General features: G+C 35.9%; 1 protein-coding gene across 1 annotated transcript in view; it reads left to right on the top strand.

Moving 5' to 3' along the window:
- The window catches only part of HIKESHI (heat shock protein nuclear import factor hikeshi), a 44,293-nt gene that overhangs the window by 19,323 nt on the left and 4,147 nt on the right, over positions 1–20,823 (top strand). Inside the window, exon 3 of the mRNA XM_045483701.1 lies at positions 15,770–15,921. Coding sequence (XP_045339657.1) covers positions 15,770–15,921 — 152 coding nt within the window. The remainder of the gene's footprint in view (positions 1–15,769; positions 15,922–20,823) is intronic.

Below are 20,823 nucleotides of genomic sequence, written 5' to 3'. Positions count from 1 at the left end.
AGACAGTTTTCAGAGGAAACAAATTAGTAAGCTGAGATAATTTAAAATGGCTTTGTGGAAGATGAGACTGAGTATGCATTTGAAGTATGAATAGGTTTGGATAGGGTGGCAGTAGGAGGATGAGAATTGCATTTGGAAATGATCAAAGTCATAAAGGTAGTAATATGCACTGCACATTCAAATGTCAGTTAGGAGGGGCGCCTGGGTGGCGCAGTCGGTTGAGCGTCCGACTTCAGCCAGGTCACGATCTCGCGGTCCGGGAGTTCGAGCCCCGCGTCGGGCTCTGGGCTGATGGCTCAGAGCCTGGAGCCTGTTTCCGATTCTGTGTCTCCCTCTCTCTCTGCCCCTGCCCCGTTCATGCTCTGTCTCTCTCTGTCCCAAAAATAAATAAACGTTGAAAAAAAAAAAAATTAAAAAAAAAAAAAAAAAAAAAAAAAAAAAAAAAAAAACAAATGTCAGTTAGGTGGCAGACTTTGAAGCGTGTCATAATAGGCTCCTATCTGAAAAGTGTCATTGGGGTAAGGTTTTAAAGGTAAAATGGAGCTGTTGTGTGATGGTGTAGCTATATGGGGTTTCAATTTTTTTCTGGTTAGGCAAGTGTTTTTAGCAAGAAAGTGATATTTTGTATTTTATTTAGTTTTACTTTTACTGTTTACTTTTTTAAATGTTTATTTTTGAGAGAGAGAGCGAGCGAGAACATGAGCAGTGGAAAGGCAAAAAGGGAGGGAGACGGAGGATCTGAAGCAGGTTCTGTGCTATTAGTGGGGGTTAAACCCATGAACCATGAGATCATGACCTGAGCCGAAGTTTGACAACCGACTGAGCCATCCAGGCCCCCTGGATGCACACAAGTGGGGAGAGGGGCAGAGAGAGGGAGAATTTTAAGCATGCTCCACACTCAGCGTGGAGTCCAATAGGCCTCTATCTCACAACCCTGAGATCATGACCTGAGCCGAAATCAAGAGTCGGATGCTTAACTGAGGCACCCAGGTGCCCTGAGATTGATACTTTTTTAAATGATGTTTTAGGAAAGTTATTGTCTGAAATGGCTTGGAAAATCTGTTGTGATTAGAGCAAGAGAAACCAGTTAGGAAGATTTTATAATGATTGAAGGATGAAGGAAAGGTAACATATATTGAATATCTGTTTGTATAGTGCATTGAGCTAGGCTTTCACGTGTATTAATTATTTAATCTTTAACAGCAGTCCCTAGAAGGAGGTATTATTAGTGTCTGGTTTTTAAGAGGCTGGATTTCAGAGAAGTTACAATATTTTGCTCAAAGAAGAGAGTCTGTGTCCATCAACTGATGAATGGATAAAGAAATTGTGGTTTATATACACAATGGAATACTACGTGGCAATGAGAAAAAATGAAATATGGCCTTTTGTAGCAACGTGGATGGAACTGGAGAGTGTGATGCTAAGTGAAATAAGCCATACAGAGAAAGACAGATACCATATGGTTTCACTCTTATGTGGATTCTGAGAAACGTAACAGGAACCCATGGGGGAGGGGGAGGAAAAAAGAAAAAAAAAAAAAAAAAAAAAAGAGGTTAGAGTGGGAGAGAGCCAAAGCATAAGAGACTGTTAAAAACTGAGAACAAACTGAGGGTTGATGGGGGGTGGGAGGGAGGAGAGGGTGGGTGATGGGTATTAAGGAGGGCACCTTTTGGGATGAGCACTGGGTGTTTTATGGAAACCAATTTGACAATAAATTTCATATATTATAAAAAAAAAAAAAAAGAAGAGAGTCTGTTAATTTTGGGGTATTATGTATAGATCTACCTCTTCGAAACTGTTGAATGTTATATGGCAATAAATACCCTCATTTAATTAAACAATTCCCATTGATGGAAATTTGGGTTGTTTCCATTGTTTTAAATTGTTTTACTACCAATGCTACAATAAATATTCTTACACATATCTTTGTACATATTTTCTAGCACTGTATTTCTGTAGAAGAAACTCCTAGAAGTTGGAACTGAATTCCTGGATTAAAAAGGCCTTTAAAACAAATGGTGTAGGAAGCCTGGAGAAAGGGTACTGAATGTGGATAATGGATCATGATTTTCATGGCAGTTTTTAGAAAGTCATAATAAAGGTACAGTGTACTTGGTACTACATAAAAAAAACTAATAGAGCATATCCTTGCCAAGTATAATAACAGAGTAAGCCATGGGATATTAGACTGGCAGGCCTAAAAATAATTTAATCCACTCCTTAATTTTCCTGATGAGAATCTTGAGATTTAGAAAGATTGAATTCTCATCAATCTCAGATCTCATCAAAGATCAGTTTTTTAATATTTATTTAAAGGGATGAGGGGAGCCTGGGTGGCTCAGCTGGTTCAGTGTCAACTCTTGATCTCAGCTCTGGTCTTGATCTCAAGGTTGTAAGTTAAACCCCAACTGGGGTTCTGGCCTGGTGTGAAGCCTCCTTAAAAAAATTAAAAAAAAAAAGAAGAAATAAAGGGATAAGATGATGACATGAGTTAAAAGGCTTTCAGAAACATTGATGTAGAGGATATGGTTCTTTATTTTCTACCTGTTTTAAATGATAGTATAGTATTACATTTTGTTGATAAATTATGGTTTGATTTACCTATTTCTTATTAGACATTTTGGCTTTTTTTTTTTTCTTAAGTCTGAACATCCTTTACATTTCAGTTGTTTTATTGCTATGTATGGAAGTACAACTGATTTTTTTTTTTTAAGACTTTATTCTTTTTAGAGCAGTTTTAGGTTTACAACAAAATTGAGAGAAGGTACACAGATTTCCCATACATCCTTGTCCCCACACAGACATAGCCTTCCCCATTATCAACATCATTCGCCAGAATGATTGTTTTGTTTTGTTTTGACCAAGGATAAACCTCCACTGATACATCATAACCACTCAAAGTCCAGTTTATCTTAGAGTTCACTCTTGTACATTCTATGTATATGGATAAATGTTTAATGATGTATATCTGTAGTTAAAATATTACACAGTATTTTCAGTGTCCTAAAAATCTACCTATTATTCATCTCGCCCATCTCACATTTCCCCTTACCCTGATTCCTGGGCAACCACTGACTTTTTTTTTTTTTTTTTTTTAACATTTATTTATTTTTTTTGGGACAGAGAGAGACAGAGCATGAACGGGGGAGGGGCAGAGAGAGAGGGAGACACAGAATCGGAAACAGGCTCCAGGCTCTGAGCCATCAGCCCAGAGCCCGACGCGGGGCTCGAATTCACGGACCGCGAGATCGTGACCTGGCTGAAGTCGGACGCTTAACCGACTGCGCCACCCAGGCGCCCCACCACTGACTTTTTATTGTCTCTCTGATTTTGCCTTTTCCAGAATGTCATGTATTTGACATCATACAGTATGTAGCCTTTTCAGATTGATTTTTTTCACTCGATAGCTCATTTCTTTTTAGTGTTGAAAAATATTCTATTGTCTGGATGTACCACAGTTTATCCATTTACCTAATCAATTATGAATAAAGCTGCTCTAAACATCCATGTGTAGGTTTTTGTCTGCATAGAAATTTCCGTCTCCTTTGGGTAAATACCAAGAAGCGTGTTGCTGGGACTTAGGGTAAGAGTATGTCTAGTTTTATAAGAATCCGTCAAACTGTCTTCCAAAGTGGCTGTGTGTGTTTGCATTCCCACCAGCAAGGAATGAGAGTTTCTGTTGCTCCTCACTGAATAGCATTTCGTTATCACACAACTGATTTTTGTATATTGACTTTGTACCCTAAAGAATGAAGGAAAGAGTAGCATATATTGACCATCTTGTTAAACACCCTTATTCTAGTAGCTACCTACGATGTTTTATGTAGATGATTGTAATGTCTTTGAAAAAGTCTTTTTACATCTTTCTTTCCAAATTGGATGCTTTTTATTTCTTTTTATTGCCTTAGTGCATTGCCCCGGCCTTTGAGTACCATGTTGGATACAGGTAGTAAAGAGAGCAGTGAGGCAAGAAAAATAAAATGCATAACAGTTGTTCTCTCTTCCTGTTTTATGAATGTATAAGATTGATGAATTGTCCCTTTCATTTATATGAAATGCCCTTTATCTCTGGTAATGCTCCTGTCTGAAGTCAGCTTTGTCTAAAATTTATATAGCTTTTTTGGCTTTCTTATGGTTAGTGTTCACGTGCTATATTTTTTCTGCATTTTTACTTTTTTTTTTCTTTTATTGAAGGGAGGCGTGGGGCAGAGGGAGAGAGAATCTTAAGCAGGCTCCATTCTCAGTGCGGAGCCTGACTTGGGTCTGGATCCCCTGACCCTGGGATCACGAACTGAGCTGAAATCAAGAGTTGGATATTCAACCAACTGAGCCACCCAGGCGCCTCTTTCTTGTGAACAGTATTTAGTTAAGTGCTGCTTTTTGAAAACTTGTTCTTTCAATCTCTGCCTTTTAAATGAAATGTTTAGTCCATTAATATTTAACATTATAGATATGCTAGGTTTAAATTTTTACCTTGTTCTTCGGGGTTTTTATGGCTACCTTTTGGATTATTTTAAATCCATATTTCTTTTATTGTTTTTTTTTTTGTTTTTTTATTTTTTTTTTTTTTGCAAAGGTGTATTAGATTTTTAGTGTTTCCTCTAGGGATTATAATATGCACTGTTAACTTTTCACAGTGTACTATAAATTAATATTAACAATAAACATTCTGTATTTGACAACTACAAAACTGGATCTTGTCATTTTATAAGGCCTGATCTCTAGTATTACTTTCTATGTCAGCCTACTCAGTGAAATTCTGAATATAATGACAAAAACCATGTGGCAAAAATCACATTTTGTGACTTATTTTGAATTAAAGATATTTATCTCCTATTTTTATCTTCTTCATAACACAATTCAACATTGCAGCTCTGTTTTATTTTAACTTAATTTAATTTTGTCTTACTTTTTTGAGAGAGAGAGAGCATGCAAATGGGGGAGAGGGTCAGAGGAAGAGAGAGAGAAAGGGAGAGAGAATTCACGCTGAGCGTGGAGCCTGATGTGGGGCTTGATCCCATGACCCTGGGATCATGACCCGTGTCAAAATCAAGAGTCAGATGCGCAACTGAGCCATGCGGGCACCCCAATATTATAGCATGTGAGAGAGAGTCAGATCTGGATAATTGAAGCCTAAAGGTCTGTTGTAAATACTCTGCACATTTTCCTCATTCCTCAGAGTTCAGAATTTTCATAGCTTTCAGAGTTGAATACCAGAGACAAAAGGATTATTTACTCACCTTTGCTTTGGTCAAAGAAGCATTTCATGATCAAGTCCAGGTTGTACTGGGAATTTTTCAGTGGGCTGCATCTTTAATTTTTTTGAATTCTTTTGGGAGATAGGTGGTTTTTCTTTTTCTTTTTTTTTGATGTGTGTATCCTTTCATTAACTTAGAAAGTATCTGTAATTTGAAATCCATTTTCCACATATACTTATTTCTTTCTAGTTTCGTATTAATATTGTCAGGTCTCACAGTGCTTTTTGAGTTTTTTTTTTTTTTCAATTATCTTACCTGAATTCTGTAAGTATTGTCTAGTATCATTAAACTGTAAGATGATTAAGAAAACTCAGCATTCATATAGTAGGTCAACTAAGTGCGAGTGTCCCATTTATAATAACTTAAACATCCGTTAAAACCTGTAACAACTGTGAATAATGAGGTGCTATGTAATGTTCACTTTAAGAAGGTTTGGTTCATCATCTGTAAGGAGCATGAGTACAATATCTTTTAAATAAATGTTTAAAATTTTGATTCTAAATTTGGAAGGTGGAAGCAGTTTCTCTTACTGAAAATATAGAACTGAATATATATTATGTACATTTATGCATACTTAATATGCATATATCTGTCAAAGGTAAATCTTTGTAGAGTTCATATACTATTTGAAGAGTTTGTTTAAACCACATCCACATACTCTTTCATACACACAGAGTTCAACTTAAAACCTTCCTTTTCTCTGTAGGTTAACTATTTGTAAAGTGTTTCACGAGACAATGAGGAAATGGTTCAATGCCTCAGTCAGGGAGAATTCCAGTGACATCTGCAGTGGAGAATTATGTGGAGGATGGGAAACAGAAGAGGCCAAGATTGGAAGAGCAGGTGGGGGAGTAGGACATTAGGTCAGATGTAATAAAAATATACGTGGAACTTTACAAATATTTTTTTTTTGTTTGCAGCACTTTAACATGTGATTGTAATTAATAGAAGAATAAGAAATAGTTGTTTAAATCACCTGTGGTGTAAAGAAGAGGGATCATTTGTTTATGTGAATTAAATAATGGAGTAGAGCTTTGTAGAATGCTCTTATTATGAGAAAAGGTGATATTTTAATATTTTAGACCTTCAGGGTAAATTGGGCACCTTGTAGTGGGATTTTACCTACCTGCCTACCTTTCTGTCTTTCTACCCTGCCCTTATTGTATTAGTTTGAAATGAAATTCCAAAAGTATCTGTTCCGATACTTAAAAATTCTTTTTTGCATTAGGGATTTAAAACAAATACTTAAAAATTCTTTTTTGCATTAGGGATTTAAAACAACTTTATTTTGAAATAATTTTAAAATTAGAGAAAAATGACAAGAATAGTACAAAGAATTTCTTACATTCTTCCCCCAACATTTATCAGTTTTGCTACATTTTATCATATAGATCTGGAGATCTGTATACATGTGTGTGTGTATTTTCTTTTTTCTTGAAACTTTTGAGAATAAGTTGTAGATATTATGCCCCTTTACTCCTAAATACATCAGAATACAAAGGTATTCTCTTATGTAATCATAGATAACTATTAAATTCAGAAAATTTAAGATTAATACAATACTCTTGTGTAACATACAGTATACATTAAAGTTTTACCAATTTTCTTAATAATGCCTTTAGTAACAGGCATTATTGCCTTCATCTAGGATCCAGTTAGGATCATACATTGCATTTAATTGTCTTTAGTCTTCAAACTGGAACAGTTGCTCAGCCTTTCTTTTTCATGACCATGACATTAAAAATAACTGTGAAGAAAGGCTTAGTACCCAAGAGGAATTTTTAAGAAATGTTTTTAAAGTTTATTATAAATCATCATTTGAATTTCTTCTTTATAATTCTGTTCTTTTTGGGCTTGCCATATTTTAATGTCCTCACTTTGGCTTTCTCTGCACATGACCTATATGGTCTCCTCTAATTTCATTTAGCTCGGTTGCCGGAAAGAAACTTTTAAACTTATTCTAGTTTTTGTTTTAAAATTGGGTTGAGCTTGTCAAGGGGATTAAAAAGGACAACATGAGTTCAAGATGATACTATTAGTCTATTGATATGAAATAGAGCTTGTGAGCCAAAATGGGAGGGAACCTTTTACTTCCTAACATTTCTTGACTTGCTTTCTTGAATGGCTTATTGTGAAGTAAGAAATGAGTAAAAATCAGTGAAGAGTTCATGTCATGGATTGGTATAAGCAGGTGGGATAATGAACTAGAATGAGTATCTACTTTAGGGTTTGATAGACCTGTTTTGAACCCAATTATTAGCTGTGTAATCTTGACCAAGTTATTTAACTTCAGAGGGGATTTCAGGTAAAGTGGATATCATAATAGCTACAGTGCAAGTGTTTTTGTGAGCATTAGAGATAACAAATGCAAATGCATATAGTACCTGTCATATAGTTGGTACTCAAGAAATGGTTATTACCTTTTTATAAAATCTTTCTTTTTATAGAAAGATCTAGGAAATATCTTAAAAATCGCCCAGAAAATGAAGCCTATTCAGAAAGATTAAGTATCTGTTACTGCTCCCATTAGATTGTAAGCTCCATTTGTATCTTTTACTGTATGTGCTTTAGAATGTATACAGCACAATGATGGACTTTATTAAATACTGGAATATTTACCAAGTGATGAACTTGGTAAATATTGCTTGTTTAACTACATTTCAGACATGCAAATTCTAGATGTATTATAATGTCAGATACATTATCATGTTTATCTGGTTAAAATATTTATCGTTGATAAACCTTTGATAGTCACATTGCTTTTGAACTATGCATGAGTGAAAAATGTAATTTCAGGCTTGTGAGGCTATCGATGGAAATGAAGCATAGAGGTTTTAGAAATAGATTACTGATTTCTAAATATTTACATCCAATATCAACAAGGCTTTTATGCAGGCATAATTATGCCATTTTATGTAGTTTTTTTGCATGTGTCATATTCAAATGCCACTTTACAGTGAATTACTTATTTTTAGCATAAGTGCTTTCTTTAGTCATCTCTTTGTCGCCATGCACAGCTTTCATATCTTCACCAATGGACTCACTTTTACTTTTTTAGTTTCCTTTTTAGGGTATTTAGAACTCTTAGACTGATATTTCATGAGTTTTATTCTTTTGTAGAGGTCTTCTAAAGAATAGTACATTTGCTTATATATTTTTAAAAGTCATTGTATGGGGCGCCTGGGTGGCTCAGTCGGTTAAGCGGCTGACTTTGGCTCAGGTCATGATCTTGCGGTCCGTGAGTTCGAGCCCCGCGTCGGGCTCTGTGCTGACAGCTCAGAGCCTGGAGCCTGTTTCAGATTCTGTGTCTCCCTCTCTCTGACCCTCCCCATTCATGCTCTGTCTCTCTCTGTCTCAAAAATAAATAAAAGTTAAAAAAAAAACTTAAAAAAAAAAAGAAGTCATTGTATCTTGCAATTACCATATGGATCTACCGGACCATTTTACAAATTTAAAATGAATTTGGTGTTATTAGTAACCTTATTTTTCCTCCATCATGACACAGTTTGCTCTTTCATCCAAGGAATTATTCATTACTTGTCAATTACTGTCAACTATGCAAAAAAAAAAAAAAAAAGAAGAAGAAGAAGAAAATGGATGATGGAATTAGTGCAGATTTTAGCAAACATTTTTGTAAAGAATAAGATAGTATATATTTTAAGCTTTGTGGGCCACATATGGTCTTTGTAGCATATTAGTTTTTAAAAATGTTTATTTATTTATTTTGAGAGAATGTGTGCGTGGGTGAGCAGGGGTGGGGCAGAGAGAGGGGGAGAGAGAATCCCAAGCAGGCTCCATGCTCAGTGTGGGGCTCTGTCTCATGACTACAAGATCACACTCTGAACTGGTATCAAGAGTTCGATACTTAACCGACTGAGCCACCCAGGCACCCTTGCAGCATATTCTTCTTTAAACAACCCTTTAAAAGGGTAAAAACTATTCTTAGCTCACAGGTCATATGAAAATAGGTTGTGGCCCAAATTTGGCCTGTGTACCTTAGTTGCCATTGTGTTATCCTACAGTTTTCATATTGCATCATCCAAAAGATTATTTTATCTTTCAAGAAGTGTAAAAGGAGGGGCGCCTGGGTGGCGCAGTCGGTTAAGCGTCCGACTTCAGCCAGGTCACGATCTCGCGGTCCGTGAGTTCGAGCCCCGCGTCAGGCTCTGGGCTGATGGCTCAGAGCCTGGAGCCTGTTTCCGATTCTGTGTCTCCCTCTCTCTCTGCCCCTCCCCCGTTCATGCTCTGTCTCTCTCTGTCCCAAAAATAAATAAATGTTGAAAAAAAAAAAAAAAAAAAAAGAAGTGTAAAAGGAGACTGGAGACACGATCTTTATGGTCTGCTCTTTGCTTATATTGAACAGAATTAGGAATTCATATTTTGTTATATTTTGTTTATAATTGCAAAGAGAAGAAAATTGACAGGAACAAGTTTCATAATTATTGTATGAATCAGAAAATGAATATAAAGAGGCAAATAGCCACATTCTAAACTCTAATTATGATGGTGAAGTTGATCATAAAAGGAAAGTCTCAGACTGATTCTTTGGATGATATTGTCTTAGGTGAATTTTCTCACACTAAAAAACTGATGATTGAACAGTTTATTTCTAAGGACAAAAGAAAATATGGTACTCCTACCCATTTAGTTATTTAACAAGGAGGAGTAAATACAGTATTTGGTGACAAAATCTTGAAGATGTAGTAAAATGCTGGTATTCTTTCCTGTTATTCTTTTAAAATTGAGACACTTCAAAAGTGGACATTGCTGAAAGTGGGTGTGTATACAGGTAATTAGAAGGCAGTAGGTGTAGAAATGAAACAAGTTAATTGGATTGATTATTCTAAATAATTTTATAAATCTAAAAATGACAGTGTTTTGCAAATTGTGGATCAAAGAAGATGCCCATCCTTTCTTCAACAAATTATGAGCCATTAAATATTTCAGAATTTTAAGATTTAAAGCATTGCATTTTGACAATGCAATTGTTAGAAGAAATAATGATAAGTTAGAACCTATTAGAAGATGTGTTTAAAATCAGGAGTTATTACGGGGCGCCTGGGTGGCGCAGTCGGTTAAGCGTCCGACTTCAGCCAGGTCACGATCTCGCGGTCCATGAGTTCGAGCCCCGCGTCGGGCTCTGGGCTGATGGCTCAGAGCCTGGAGCCTGTTTCCGATTCTGTGTCTCCCTCTCTCTCTGCCCCTCCCCCGTTTATGCTCTGTCTCTCTCTGTCCCAAAAATAAATAAACGTTGAAAAAAAAAATTTAAAATCAGGAGTTATTAGATTTATAAGATGGATATGTCTCACATTTACTCATGATAGTGAACAATTCAGAGAATGTGGCTCATTTTGGTTATATATAAACTTAAAAAACTGGTTAGTGTGATGAATATTTGGATTTGTTATATTTCAATACTTATTAAAAATTTGAATAAAGTTGTTTTTCACTACTTTCCTGTGAAATTTTTGTAAGATGACTTTTAAAATATATATATTTAAAGACTCCATTAGACACAGATAGTAAGTGATGATTACTGCTTCTCCTTGTATACTAAAAGTCTAGTTTCTCATAGAATTTCTTCTTCTGAGTTGTGCTTTGTGTTAGGCTCTTGACTTGCGGTGAAGAGGGACACTTTGAGAAACACCTTTGAAAGATTTTCTGCTGCTTTTACTATTAGAATGTTGAGGAATTTATCTAATTTTTTCTTCAAGACCAGGTTGGATGTTTTACTTTCTCTGTTTTTGTTTACCTGTTTGACACTAAGACTCAGTATAATTGGTCATGGTTTTCTTTTCACTCTTGCTCTCATGAATTCAGATCCAAAATTAAACACTAAGTTTGTATATTATGTTTCAGTGTTTCTTCCCAGTATTTTATGGTTTACAAACAAGAATCTATGTACTTAAAGGTTATCAACCACTGTGTCAAGCCCATTTTGAGAATAAGAGTAAATAAAAGAATGAGTTCGTTGCACAGTGGATCTCTTTGAAAATATAAAGATTGCCAAAGACTTTTGGTTTTGTTTTTTCTCTGTTAAGTTGTTTTAGTCCCAGAGAGCTTTAAAATGAAGTCAGAATATTTCCTTAGTCCCCATCTCTTACAATGGGTCTCAAGCCAGTTTTACTTAGTAATTTGCCAGTAGCTTGCATGCAATAAAAGAGGAGGTTGGAGATGACAGGGCTTTCTGCTTGGGCAGATCGTCCCTGAGTAGTTAAAACTAAGGCAGTATAAGGTTTCCTTGACTGAGGTCTTTGGAACCTGTTATGCAGACAAATAGCAATACATCTTCTCAACTTAGCATAATTCTAGGTTTAAAACAGTTAAAATTTCAAAAGAACTTCAAAAGTCCATCTCTCCATAAAAGCAGCAACAGCAACCAAAATTGTCAAAAACTGTCAGAATCTTTTTCAGGACTCTGGAAAGTAACCAAAAGTTTGTAGTAACCAGGGGAGCATTAATCAAGAAAATCACTGCATCTAGGTAAGAACAGCAAGCTTTGTGGCATTTTAACTTACCCTGTACCCATCCCATGTTCCTCAGCTCAGTGGTAGCCTTGAAAATAATAGCCCTTGTTCTTGGTACTGGTACCAGAGAGAGCCAAATAGACCTCATTCACAACACATTATAATTACAGTTGACCCTTGAACATCATGGGGGTTGGGGCATGTACCTCCTGTGCAGTTGAAAATCCACGTATAACTTTTGACTCCCCAAAAATATAACTGCTAATAGCCTACTGTTGACTGGAAGCCTTACTCATAAAAGTTGAGTAACATGTATTTTGTATGTTATATGTGTTACATATACTGTATATATAAGTTAGGGAAAAAATAAGAGAAAAGAAAATATTAAGAAAGTCATAAGGAAAGTACATTTACAATTTGTACTATAAAAAGTCTATGTACAAGTGGACTCACAGTTCAAACCTGTGTTGCTCAAGGGTTGACTGTAATTTTTTTGATTTGTCTGGTGGTTCCCTTAAGGTTAATTGAAAAGACTTTCCTTTATCTCACTGAAGTGACAACCTTGGGAGTGTTTGTCAAAAATATATACTTTGTTACTGCTGCCTGAGGCACTGACAACAATTGGAGCAAAAATAGACTGACTAAAAAGCTTGAGAGGAAAGGCTGGGAATAAGATATTTTGAGGAAGAAGGGCTTTGAGGACTTGGACTTGGACTTGGAAATTTTTGGAAATCTCAAAGACTATTTACAGTCATGGCTGTGCACATACATGTTCAGGCTGTGCACAAGCTCAGGCTTAGGACCTTAAGAAGGTTGTAAGTTTGTTCTGGCTGACTTTGGGGCTCTGTGTAGTCTGGAAGTGAGGGCTAAGGCAGAGTTGTAAGCTGCCTGGTTAGTATTAAAGGGATGTCCCAACACACAGAGCCCATCTTCAAAGACTGGGAGAATTTTTGGGTTCTAGGCTTTTAAGGAAATGTCTGTTCAATCACTGGTTGACCACTAAGCTAATAGAACAGAGATGTCAGTGATCACACACGACAAAAAATACTTCATAGTATTGGTTCAGAAAAGTCATTAACGAAAAAGTATATATTAACAGTAAATCCTAAGGAGGGAAAACATCTGATTTCTAGATTTGCGACATTGTAATATTCAACATCCAGTTTTCATTAAAAAGTTTTATGAAGCATGCAAAGAAAGTAAGACCCTTTCAGAGAAGAAATGAACAGAAACTGTCCCTAGGAAGCATTATGACCTTGAACTTACTGAAAGTTAAACAACCAGGAGAATGATGCTCCATCAAATATCAATAGAGAAGTTATCAAAAGGAGCTAAACATAAATGATGGAGCTGAAAAGTAATCGTAGGAAATGAAGAGTTCACTAGATGGTTTCAGTAGGTTTGAGTAGGCCAAAGGAAGAGTCAATGAACTCAAAGAAAGGTCAGTTGAAATACCTAGTTTGAAGAGCTGAAAGAAGAAAAATGAACAGTCTTTGAGACCTATGAGATGCCATCAAGTATACCAACATATGCATAATAGGAGTTGGAGAAGGAGGAGAGAGGAGGGGAGGAAAGAATATTTGAAGAAATAATGCCCTGATAAAACTTTGCAAATTTGATGAAAAACATAACACGCTTAAGAAGTTCAATAAACTCCAAGTGGGGTAAACTCTATACCACAGCCTATCATAATCAGACTGTCAAAGGCAAAGAGAATTTTGAAAGTGGCAAGAGAATCAGCTCCTCAAATAACAACGATTCTTAGATTAACAGCTGGTTTCTTATCAGAAACAATGGAATCCAAAGGCATTGGGATGACAAAGCACTGAAAGAAAAACTGTAAATAATTCTCTATCAAAACTATCTATCCGAAATGAAGGAGAGATGACATTCTCAGGTAAAACAGAGAGTCATTGCTTAAGGACTTAGCCTACAAGAAGTACTAAAGAGAGTCCTTCAGGCTGAAAAGAGAGGGCATGAGACAGTAATTTGCATTCACATGAAAGAAAAAACACAGGTAAATGTAACTATGTAGGTAATTATAAAAGTAGTGTACATTTTGTTTGTAACTCCTTTCCCCCCTATTTGATATAAAAGACAACTGCATAAAGAAGAAACTATAAACCCATGTTTATGGGCATGCTATTTATAAAGATGTAATTTATGACAACACATAGAGAAATTTTATAGGAGCAAAGTTTTTGTGTACTACTGAAATTAAATTGGTCTTAATCCAGACTGGGTTGTTATAAATGAAGATGTGCAAGGACTAAGGAAATAGCAAAAATATATAGTAAAATAAATGATAAGAGAATTAATATGGTACACTAGCAAAATTAAATTCTTCAGTTAAAAGGCAGAGGTTTTCAGAATGGATAAAAATGGATAAAAAAAACCTCATTGGTTGAAAGGAAAGGATGAAAAATGCATCAGTAACTAAACATGCAAACAGTAACTAAAAGAGCTTGAGTGGCTGGACTAAAATCAGACTAAATAAATGTATGAAAAAAATTGTTATAAGAGATAAAGAAGGACATTATATAGTGATAAAGGGGTCAATCTATCGGAAAGGTAATAACAATTATAAACTTTTTGTACCTAACAACAGAATTTCAAAATACATGAAGCAAAATGTGGCAGGATTGAAGGGAGAATATGGTTCAACAATTATAGTTGGAAACTTAACTCTACTTTCAGTAATGGGTAGAATGACTAGACAGAGGATCATCAAGGAAATAGAAAGTGTGAACACTATAAACCTCCTACACCTAACCGTCTTACAAAGAACATTCTTCCCAACAACAGCAGAATGCACATTCTTAAGTGCACATGGAGCAGTTTTTTGGATAGGCCATATATTAGGCCACAAAACAAATCTTGATATATTTGAAAGCAAATCATACGAAGTATGTTCTCTGACCACAAATATAGAAACAAATCTGGAAAATTCATAAATGTATGGAAGTTTGATAAAACAGTTAATTTAAAACTACTGAAACTATCTTAAACTAGTCATATTTAGTGAGAAGTGTGTGTGTGTGTGTATTTTTAAATCACAGAAAAATACATTATAACTTTATTCATATACTTGAAAATTTAAGGAGAGTTTTGGTATTTGTAATGAATGTTCTAGTTATTAGGACTGTGTGTTGCCCCAGGTTTTTGTCCTTCAGTATTTGATTAAACATTTTATAGTCCTATGAAAACAGCAGATAATCCAAAAATCTATTGTATGATTTTTTTTCCTTCAGACTCACTTTTCTGATTATGTCATATGTGGATTAAAAAAATTGGCCTATATTTTCCACATATAAGTTAGATGGCACAGCCTCAGAAGTATACTTAATGATACATTGATTTATAAAGGGAAAGAGTTATTGGTTATTTTCCATTAATAAGCTTCTTTACTGCTTGTTTGATAACATCAGGTGTTAAGTGGGAGTGATACATGACATTTAATAAAATATACCATGTCATTTCTCATTATTACTCAATAATAATGGTAATTTAAGATCTTTATTTAGTGGAGTGATGAGAAAATGTTAAAACTAACTTAAAAAATCTTTTTTTTAATATGAAATTTATTGTCAAATTGGTTTCCATACAACACCCAGTGCTCATCCCAACAGGTGCCCTCCTCAATGCCCATCACCCACTTTCCCCTCCCTCCTACCCCCCCATCAACCCTCAGTAAACTAACTTAAAAAAAATCTTAAAAAATATTGTTCCCTTTGAGTTAGCATTGAGAATTTTTTAATGTAATTCATGCTTATTCATTTATTTTTCTCATTGTGTTGTTACTTTTCATTTTTAACTGCAGTAGTTTTAATAAGCTTTAAAGAAGTAACATCTTTTTTCTGGTGGGGAAAATTCCAGTTTTCTTTGTTAGTTTGGTAAAAACTAGCCTTTTACATTTATGTGAAAAGAGACCAACTTTAATCGAAACTTTTTAGTGCATGTAGATCAGAGGTTTTTCACATATTTACAAAGGAATTTGGCTACAAGTTAAACTTGAAATTTGCGGTACATGTTAATTTCTTTCAGGAGAAGGAAGCCAACACCCTTTTGGAGCCATGAATATTGTCCGAACTCCATCTGTTGCTCAGATCGGAATTTCAGTGGAATTATTGGACAGTTTGGCTCAGCAGACTCCAGTAGGCAGTGCTGCTGTATCCTCAGTTGACTCATTCACTCAGGTAATGCAATGCATATTTCATTATTTTCTAAATTTTAAAATCAAATTCTGTACTTTAAAAATCAGCTTCATGGTAGAAAACCTGTAAAAATGAAGGTAAATATGTATGGCATAAGTTATTGGCTTCTGTGGATAATTTAACCTTGTCTACTTCTATAGGTACTCTAAAATTGGTAAATGTTTTGATGAGACTTGTTTTTATAGTGATGAAATAGCTCAAAGCAATTTAAAAATGGGATTAAATATTAACATTTTTTCCCCTCCCACAGTATACTAGGTTGTAGGTGTATAGTTGTGAATTTTATAAGCAAGATTCTCATCCTCAAGGAGCTTAAACTGACATAATTCCATGATGATTGGCTTAAGCAAAAAATGTTTATTTTTGAGAGAGCACATGTCGGGGAGGTACAGAGAGAGAGAGGGACAGAGGATCTGAAGCAGACTCCTCCCTGACAGCAGCAAGCTTGATGCAGAGTTCAAACTTATGAATCAGGAGATCGTGACCTGAGCTGAGGTTGCATGCTCAACCGAGTCAGCCAGACACCCCAATGATGATTGACTTTTAACCTCTGTATGACAAAAGGCTGAAGGGGAGAATGATGTAGGCAAAGGTGTAGCTAATACAAAGGCCCTGAGGTAGAAAAATAATTTTGTTGTTTGGAAAATAATATGAAGGTCTTTGTGGCTGGAGTAGAGTGAGCAAGGGTGAGAGATGGGAGATGAGATGAGACTAATTGGGGAGGTGGACGCAGGATAAAATCATGGTACCTCACTGGCTTTTATAAGGACTTTAGCTTATATTCTATTTGGAAAGAAGACATAAGAGAGTTTTGAGAAGAGTAAGAGGATCTAAGTTACATTTTAAAAGGATCATTTTGCATTTTTGGAGAGACACTGTAGTGGGAAGGAGGAAGATTAATTAGGAGGCTCTTATGAAAATCTAGATGAGAGATTATAATGACTTGAACTGGTGAAGTCCTGGGAGGTGGATATGAAGGTAATTAAAAGTACTGGCATATCTTGTTTTATTGCACTTCACTATATTGCACCTCACAGGTACTGTTTTTTTATATATTGAAGGTTTGTGGCAACCCTGAATGGAGCAAATCTGTCAGCAGCATTTTTCCAACAGCATTTGCTCACTTCATGTCTCTTTGAACATGTTGGTAATTCTTGCAATATCTTAAACTTTTTTGTTATTTGTTATGGTAATCCGTGATCAATAACCTTTGATGTTACTATTATAATTGTTTTGGGGCACCATGAACTGTGCCCATATGAGATGGAGAACTTAATTGCTAAGTGTTGTGTGTTTTCTGACTCCTCCACTTACCAACTATTCCCTGATCTTTCTCTCCTCAGGCCTCCCTATTCCCTGAGACACAACAATATTGAAATTAGGCCAGTTAATAACCCTACAATGGCCTTTAAGGGTTCAAGTGAAAAAAGAGTCAATCTATAAGGCAAACTTCATTATTGTTTTATGTTAAGAATTTGCCACAGCCACCCCAACCTTCAGAAACCACCACCCTTGATCAGTCAGCAGCCATCAACATTGAGGCAAGACCCTCCACCAACAAAAAGATTATGACTCGCTGAAAGCTCAGATGATGTTTAGCATTTTCTAGCAATAAAGTATTTTTTTAATGAAGGTATGTACATTTTTTCAGACATAATGCTAGTGCATACTTAACAGAGTATAGTGTAGTGTAAACAAAATTTTTATATGCACTAGAAAACCAAAGCATTGACTTGACTCACTTTACTGTAGTGTCTGGAACTAAATGGCAGTATGTCTGAGGCATGCCTATAGTTGATTTCTAGAGATAATTTGAAGATGGAGCCAGTAGTGTTTCATGGTGTGGATCACATGTAAGGTCTGAGATTAAAGAGAGACATCAACTGTGGCCCAAGGATGTTGGCTTGAGGAACTTGAACATGGAATATTGAACACAAGTATGGGCTGGGAGTGGAATCAGGAGTTGGATTTTGGTTGTACTATGTTTGGGATGCTTGTTAGACATCCAGCTGGAGATGATGAGTCTAGAGTTCAAGAGCGAGGTCTAGGACACAGATCAAAATGGGAGTCATCAGTGTAGAGATCTTATCTAGAGTTTTGTAGGACTGTGGTTACTAGAGAAGTAATTATAAATAGAAAATTTGATCTCAGGGCCATTTCAAATTTGAGAAGCTTAAGAAATGAAGAGAGAAAAAGAGTAGCCTAAAGTAGGAGGAGACCCCAAAAGTAGTGTTTTGGAAGCCAAGCAGAGACTGGTTTTGAAGAAGGAAGTATCAGTAGTATCATTGCTGATGGGTTGAGATGAGGCTGAGAAGTAACCACTGGATTCAGCAAGATAGAAGTCATTGAAGAGTTTGGTAAGAGTTCAGGGTGGTAGAGGAAGAGTTTGGAGTGAGTTGGAGAGAAGGAAGTGGAAACAGTAGTGACTATAGATGACTCTTGATGAGTATAGTTGTGGAGGACGGCAGATAAATGGTTTGGTTACTTAAGGGGGGCTATGGGTACAAGGACTTTGTTTTTACTGTTTTTAATGGGAGATATTACATCATGTTTGACTGGTGTGAATGAAGCATTAAAGAAAAACTAATGATGCAGGAGAGTGGGGAGAGTTGCTGAAGTGGTGTCCTTGAGTAGGAAATGAGAGTGCATTAGATAGGATAATGGACAGTTCTCATAGTAATGGATATATGAATATGGATGGATGCAAGAGGTTGGTGAAGGTGGTGATGAGAACTTGTGCATGTTCTCTCTTGATTCCTTCTCTTTGTTCAGTGAAATAGGAAACAAGGTCATCAGCTAAGATTGAAGAGAAAGGAGTATTGGATATTTAAAGGAAAAGGATTATTAAAGAAGTCCACTAGGAGAGGAGGAGGGTGAATGAACTAGGGAATCCTTTTCTGGGCGGCATATTCTTTAGGGTTTTGGCCATGAATTTAAAGGCAGACTTGTCACATGATCTCTTGAGAATGAGCTGAATTAAAAGAATGATAGAGTCTGGGTCTTTTTTTTTTTTTTTCCAGTAATTAAAAAAACATACTGCTGTGCTGAGAATAGCAAGTTGTAAAGCAATAGTTACAGTATCCCAGATAGACAATATTAGAAAAATGTCTGAAAAATACATACCAAAGTGGTGTTATCCCTGGAGAGAGTTTAAGAAGACTTTTTACTCTAGATATTTATAAATTATTTGAGCTTTTTAAATAAAGCATATGTATTTTTTTAATGCTTATTTATTTATTTTGAGAGTGCAAGAGAGTGGGGGAAGGGCAGGGAGCGGGAGGGAGAGAATCCCAAGCAGGCTCCACACTGTCAGTGCAGAGTCTAAGGCGGGGCTCAGTCCCACGAACCGTGAGATCATGACCTGAGCTGAAATCAAGAGCTGGATGCTCAACCAACTGACTGAGCCACTCAGGTGCCCCAAAGCATATGTACTTTTTATTAAATATTTTATTATGAGATATTTTAAATATATAGGAAAATACATCCTACAAATATTGTATGCCTACTGTGTACCAGGTGCTTTCTAAGCACAAATGGATAAAAATAGGTAGACAAAATAATAGTTGTTCTTATAGAGCTCTCTTTATAGTGGATTATATAAGAAGACTTCAGAGTGTCTTCCACCTAGATTTAACATATTGACCACTAATTAGTAGCATATTCGCTACTAATTTTAAAAAAAAAAAGTATTTCAGATAAGGCTTGGTGGCTTCTGCTTCTCTTCTTCCCATTTTTCTGGTAGCTACTCTTCTAACTTCATATATTTTTGCCATCCTGTGTTAGTACTTTAAAAGAAACATATATGTCCACAAAAAATGTATAGCACTACTCATTTAAACATGTTTTTAGTTTATATTCTTGATTACTCTTACTTCTTTTACTTTTTATTAATAGTACGTGTACGTGGCTTAAACATCACACAGTTTTACATGCAAGACAGTTGTCCTTGGTTATACTTCTTATATTCTTCTTTTTCTGCTCCTTAAAAGTACTCACTTTCAACCTTCAACCTCCTTCTCATTTTTTTTTCACCGATTTCTTCCTGTATTTAACTTCCATGTGTCAGAAAAAACTTGCTTAATCTGTTCTTAACCAATTTGTCTGTTGTAGGTGTTTTCCATCGACTTACCAATGCCTAATGTGATTTAGCTCTCTCATTCCTCTGTTCCCCAGCATATGGAGATATCTTTTCTCCCACTTTTTTTTTTAATGTTCATTTTACTTATTTTGAAAAAGAGTGTGAAATCAGGGAAGGGAGAGAGAGTGAGGGAGAGAATCTGAAGCAGAGACAGAGAATCTGAAGCAGGCTCTGCCCTGCCAGTGCAAAGCCCAATGTGGAGCTCAAATTCACCAACCTAGAGATTATGACCTGAGCCAAAGTCGGTTGCTCAACCAACTGAGCCACCCAGGTGCCCATCCCCACCTTTTTTTTTTTTTAAGATTTTATTTTATTTTTAGGTGAGAGATTGTGTGCAGATGGGGTGATGAGGGAGAACAAGAATCTCAAGCAGGCTCCATGCCCAGCATGGAACCTGATGTGGGGCTTGATCTCCTAAGTCAAAATCAGGAGTGAGATGCTTAACTGCATCACCAAGGCACCCCAAGATTTACACCCAATGTGGGGCTTAAACTTACAACCCCAAGATCAGGAGTCACATGCCCTACTGACTGAGCCAGCCAGGCACCACCCCCAGCCCCAACCATTTTATTACTGATTTTCATTTAATTAATCAGTTTTCAGTATCATGATCACTAAATGTTTTTCAGAACTGAGCCAACATACTGTGATTTGCATTTTCTTTCTTGTATAACGTTTTATTTTTCTTGGTTAATAAATGCATTTTTCCTTTGTATGGATTTCTGTTTCCAGGTCTAATTTATGCC

This window comes from Leopardus geoffroyi, chromosome D1, assembly GCF_018350155.1.
Source record: "Leopardus geoffroyi isolate Oge1 chromosome D1, O.geoffroyi_Oge1_pat1.0, whole genome shotgun sequence".
Lineage (NCBI taxonomy): Eukaryota > Metazoa > Chordata > Mammalia > Carnivora > Felidae > Leopardus > Leopardus geoffroyi.
Note: the sequence above shows the minus strand (reverse complement) of the source record. Positions and strands in the feature narration are given on the sequence as shown.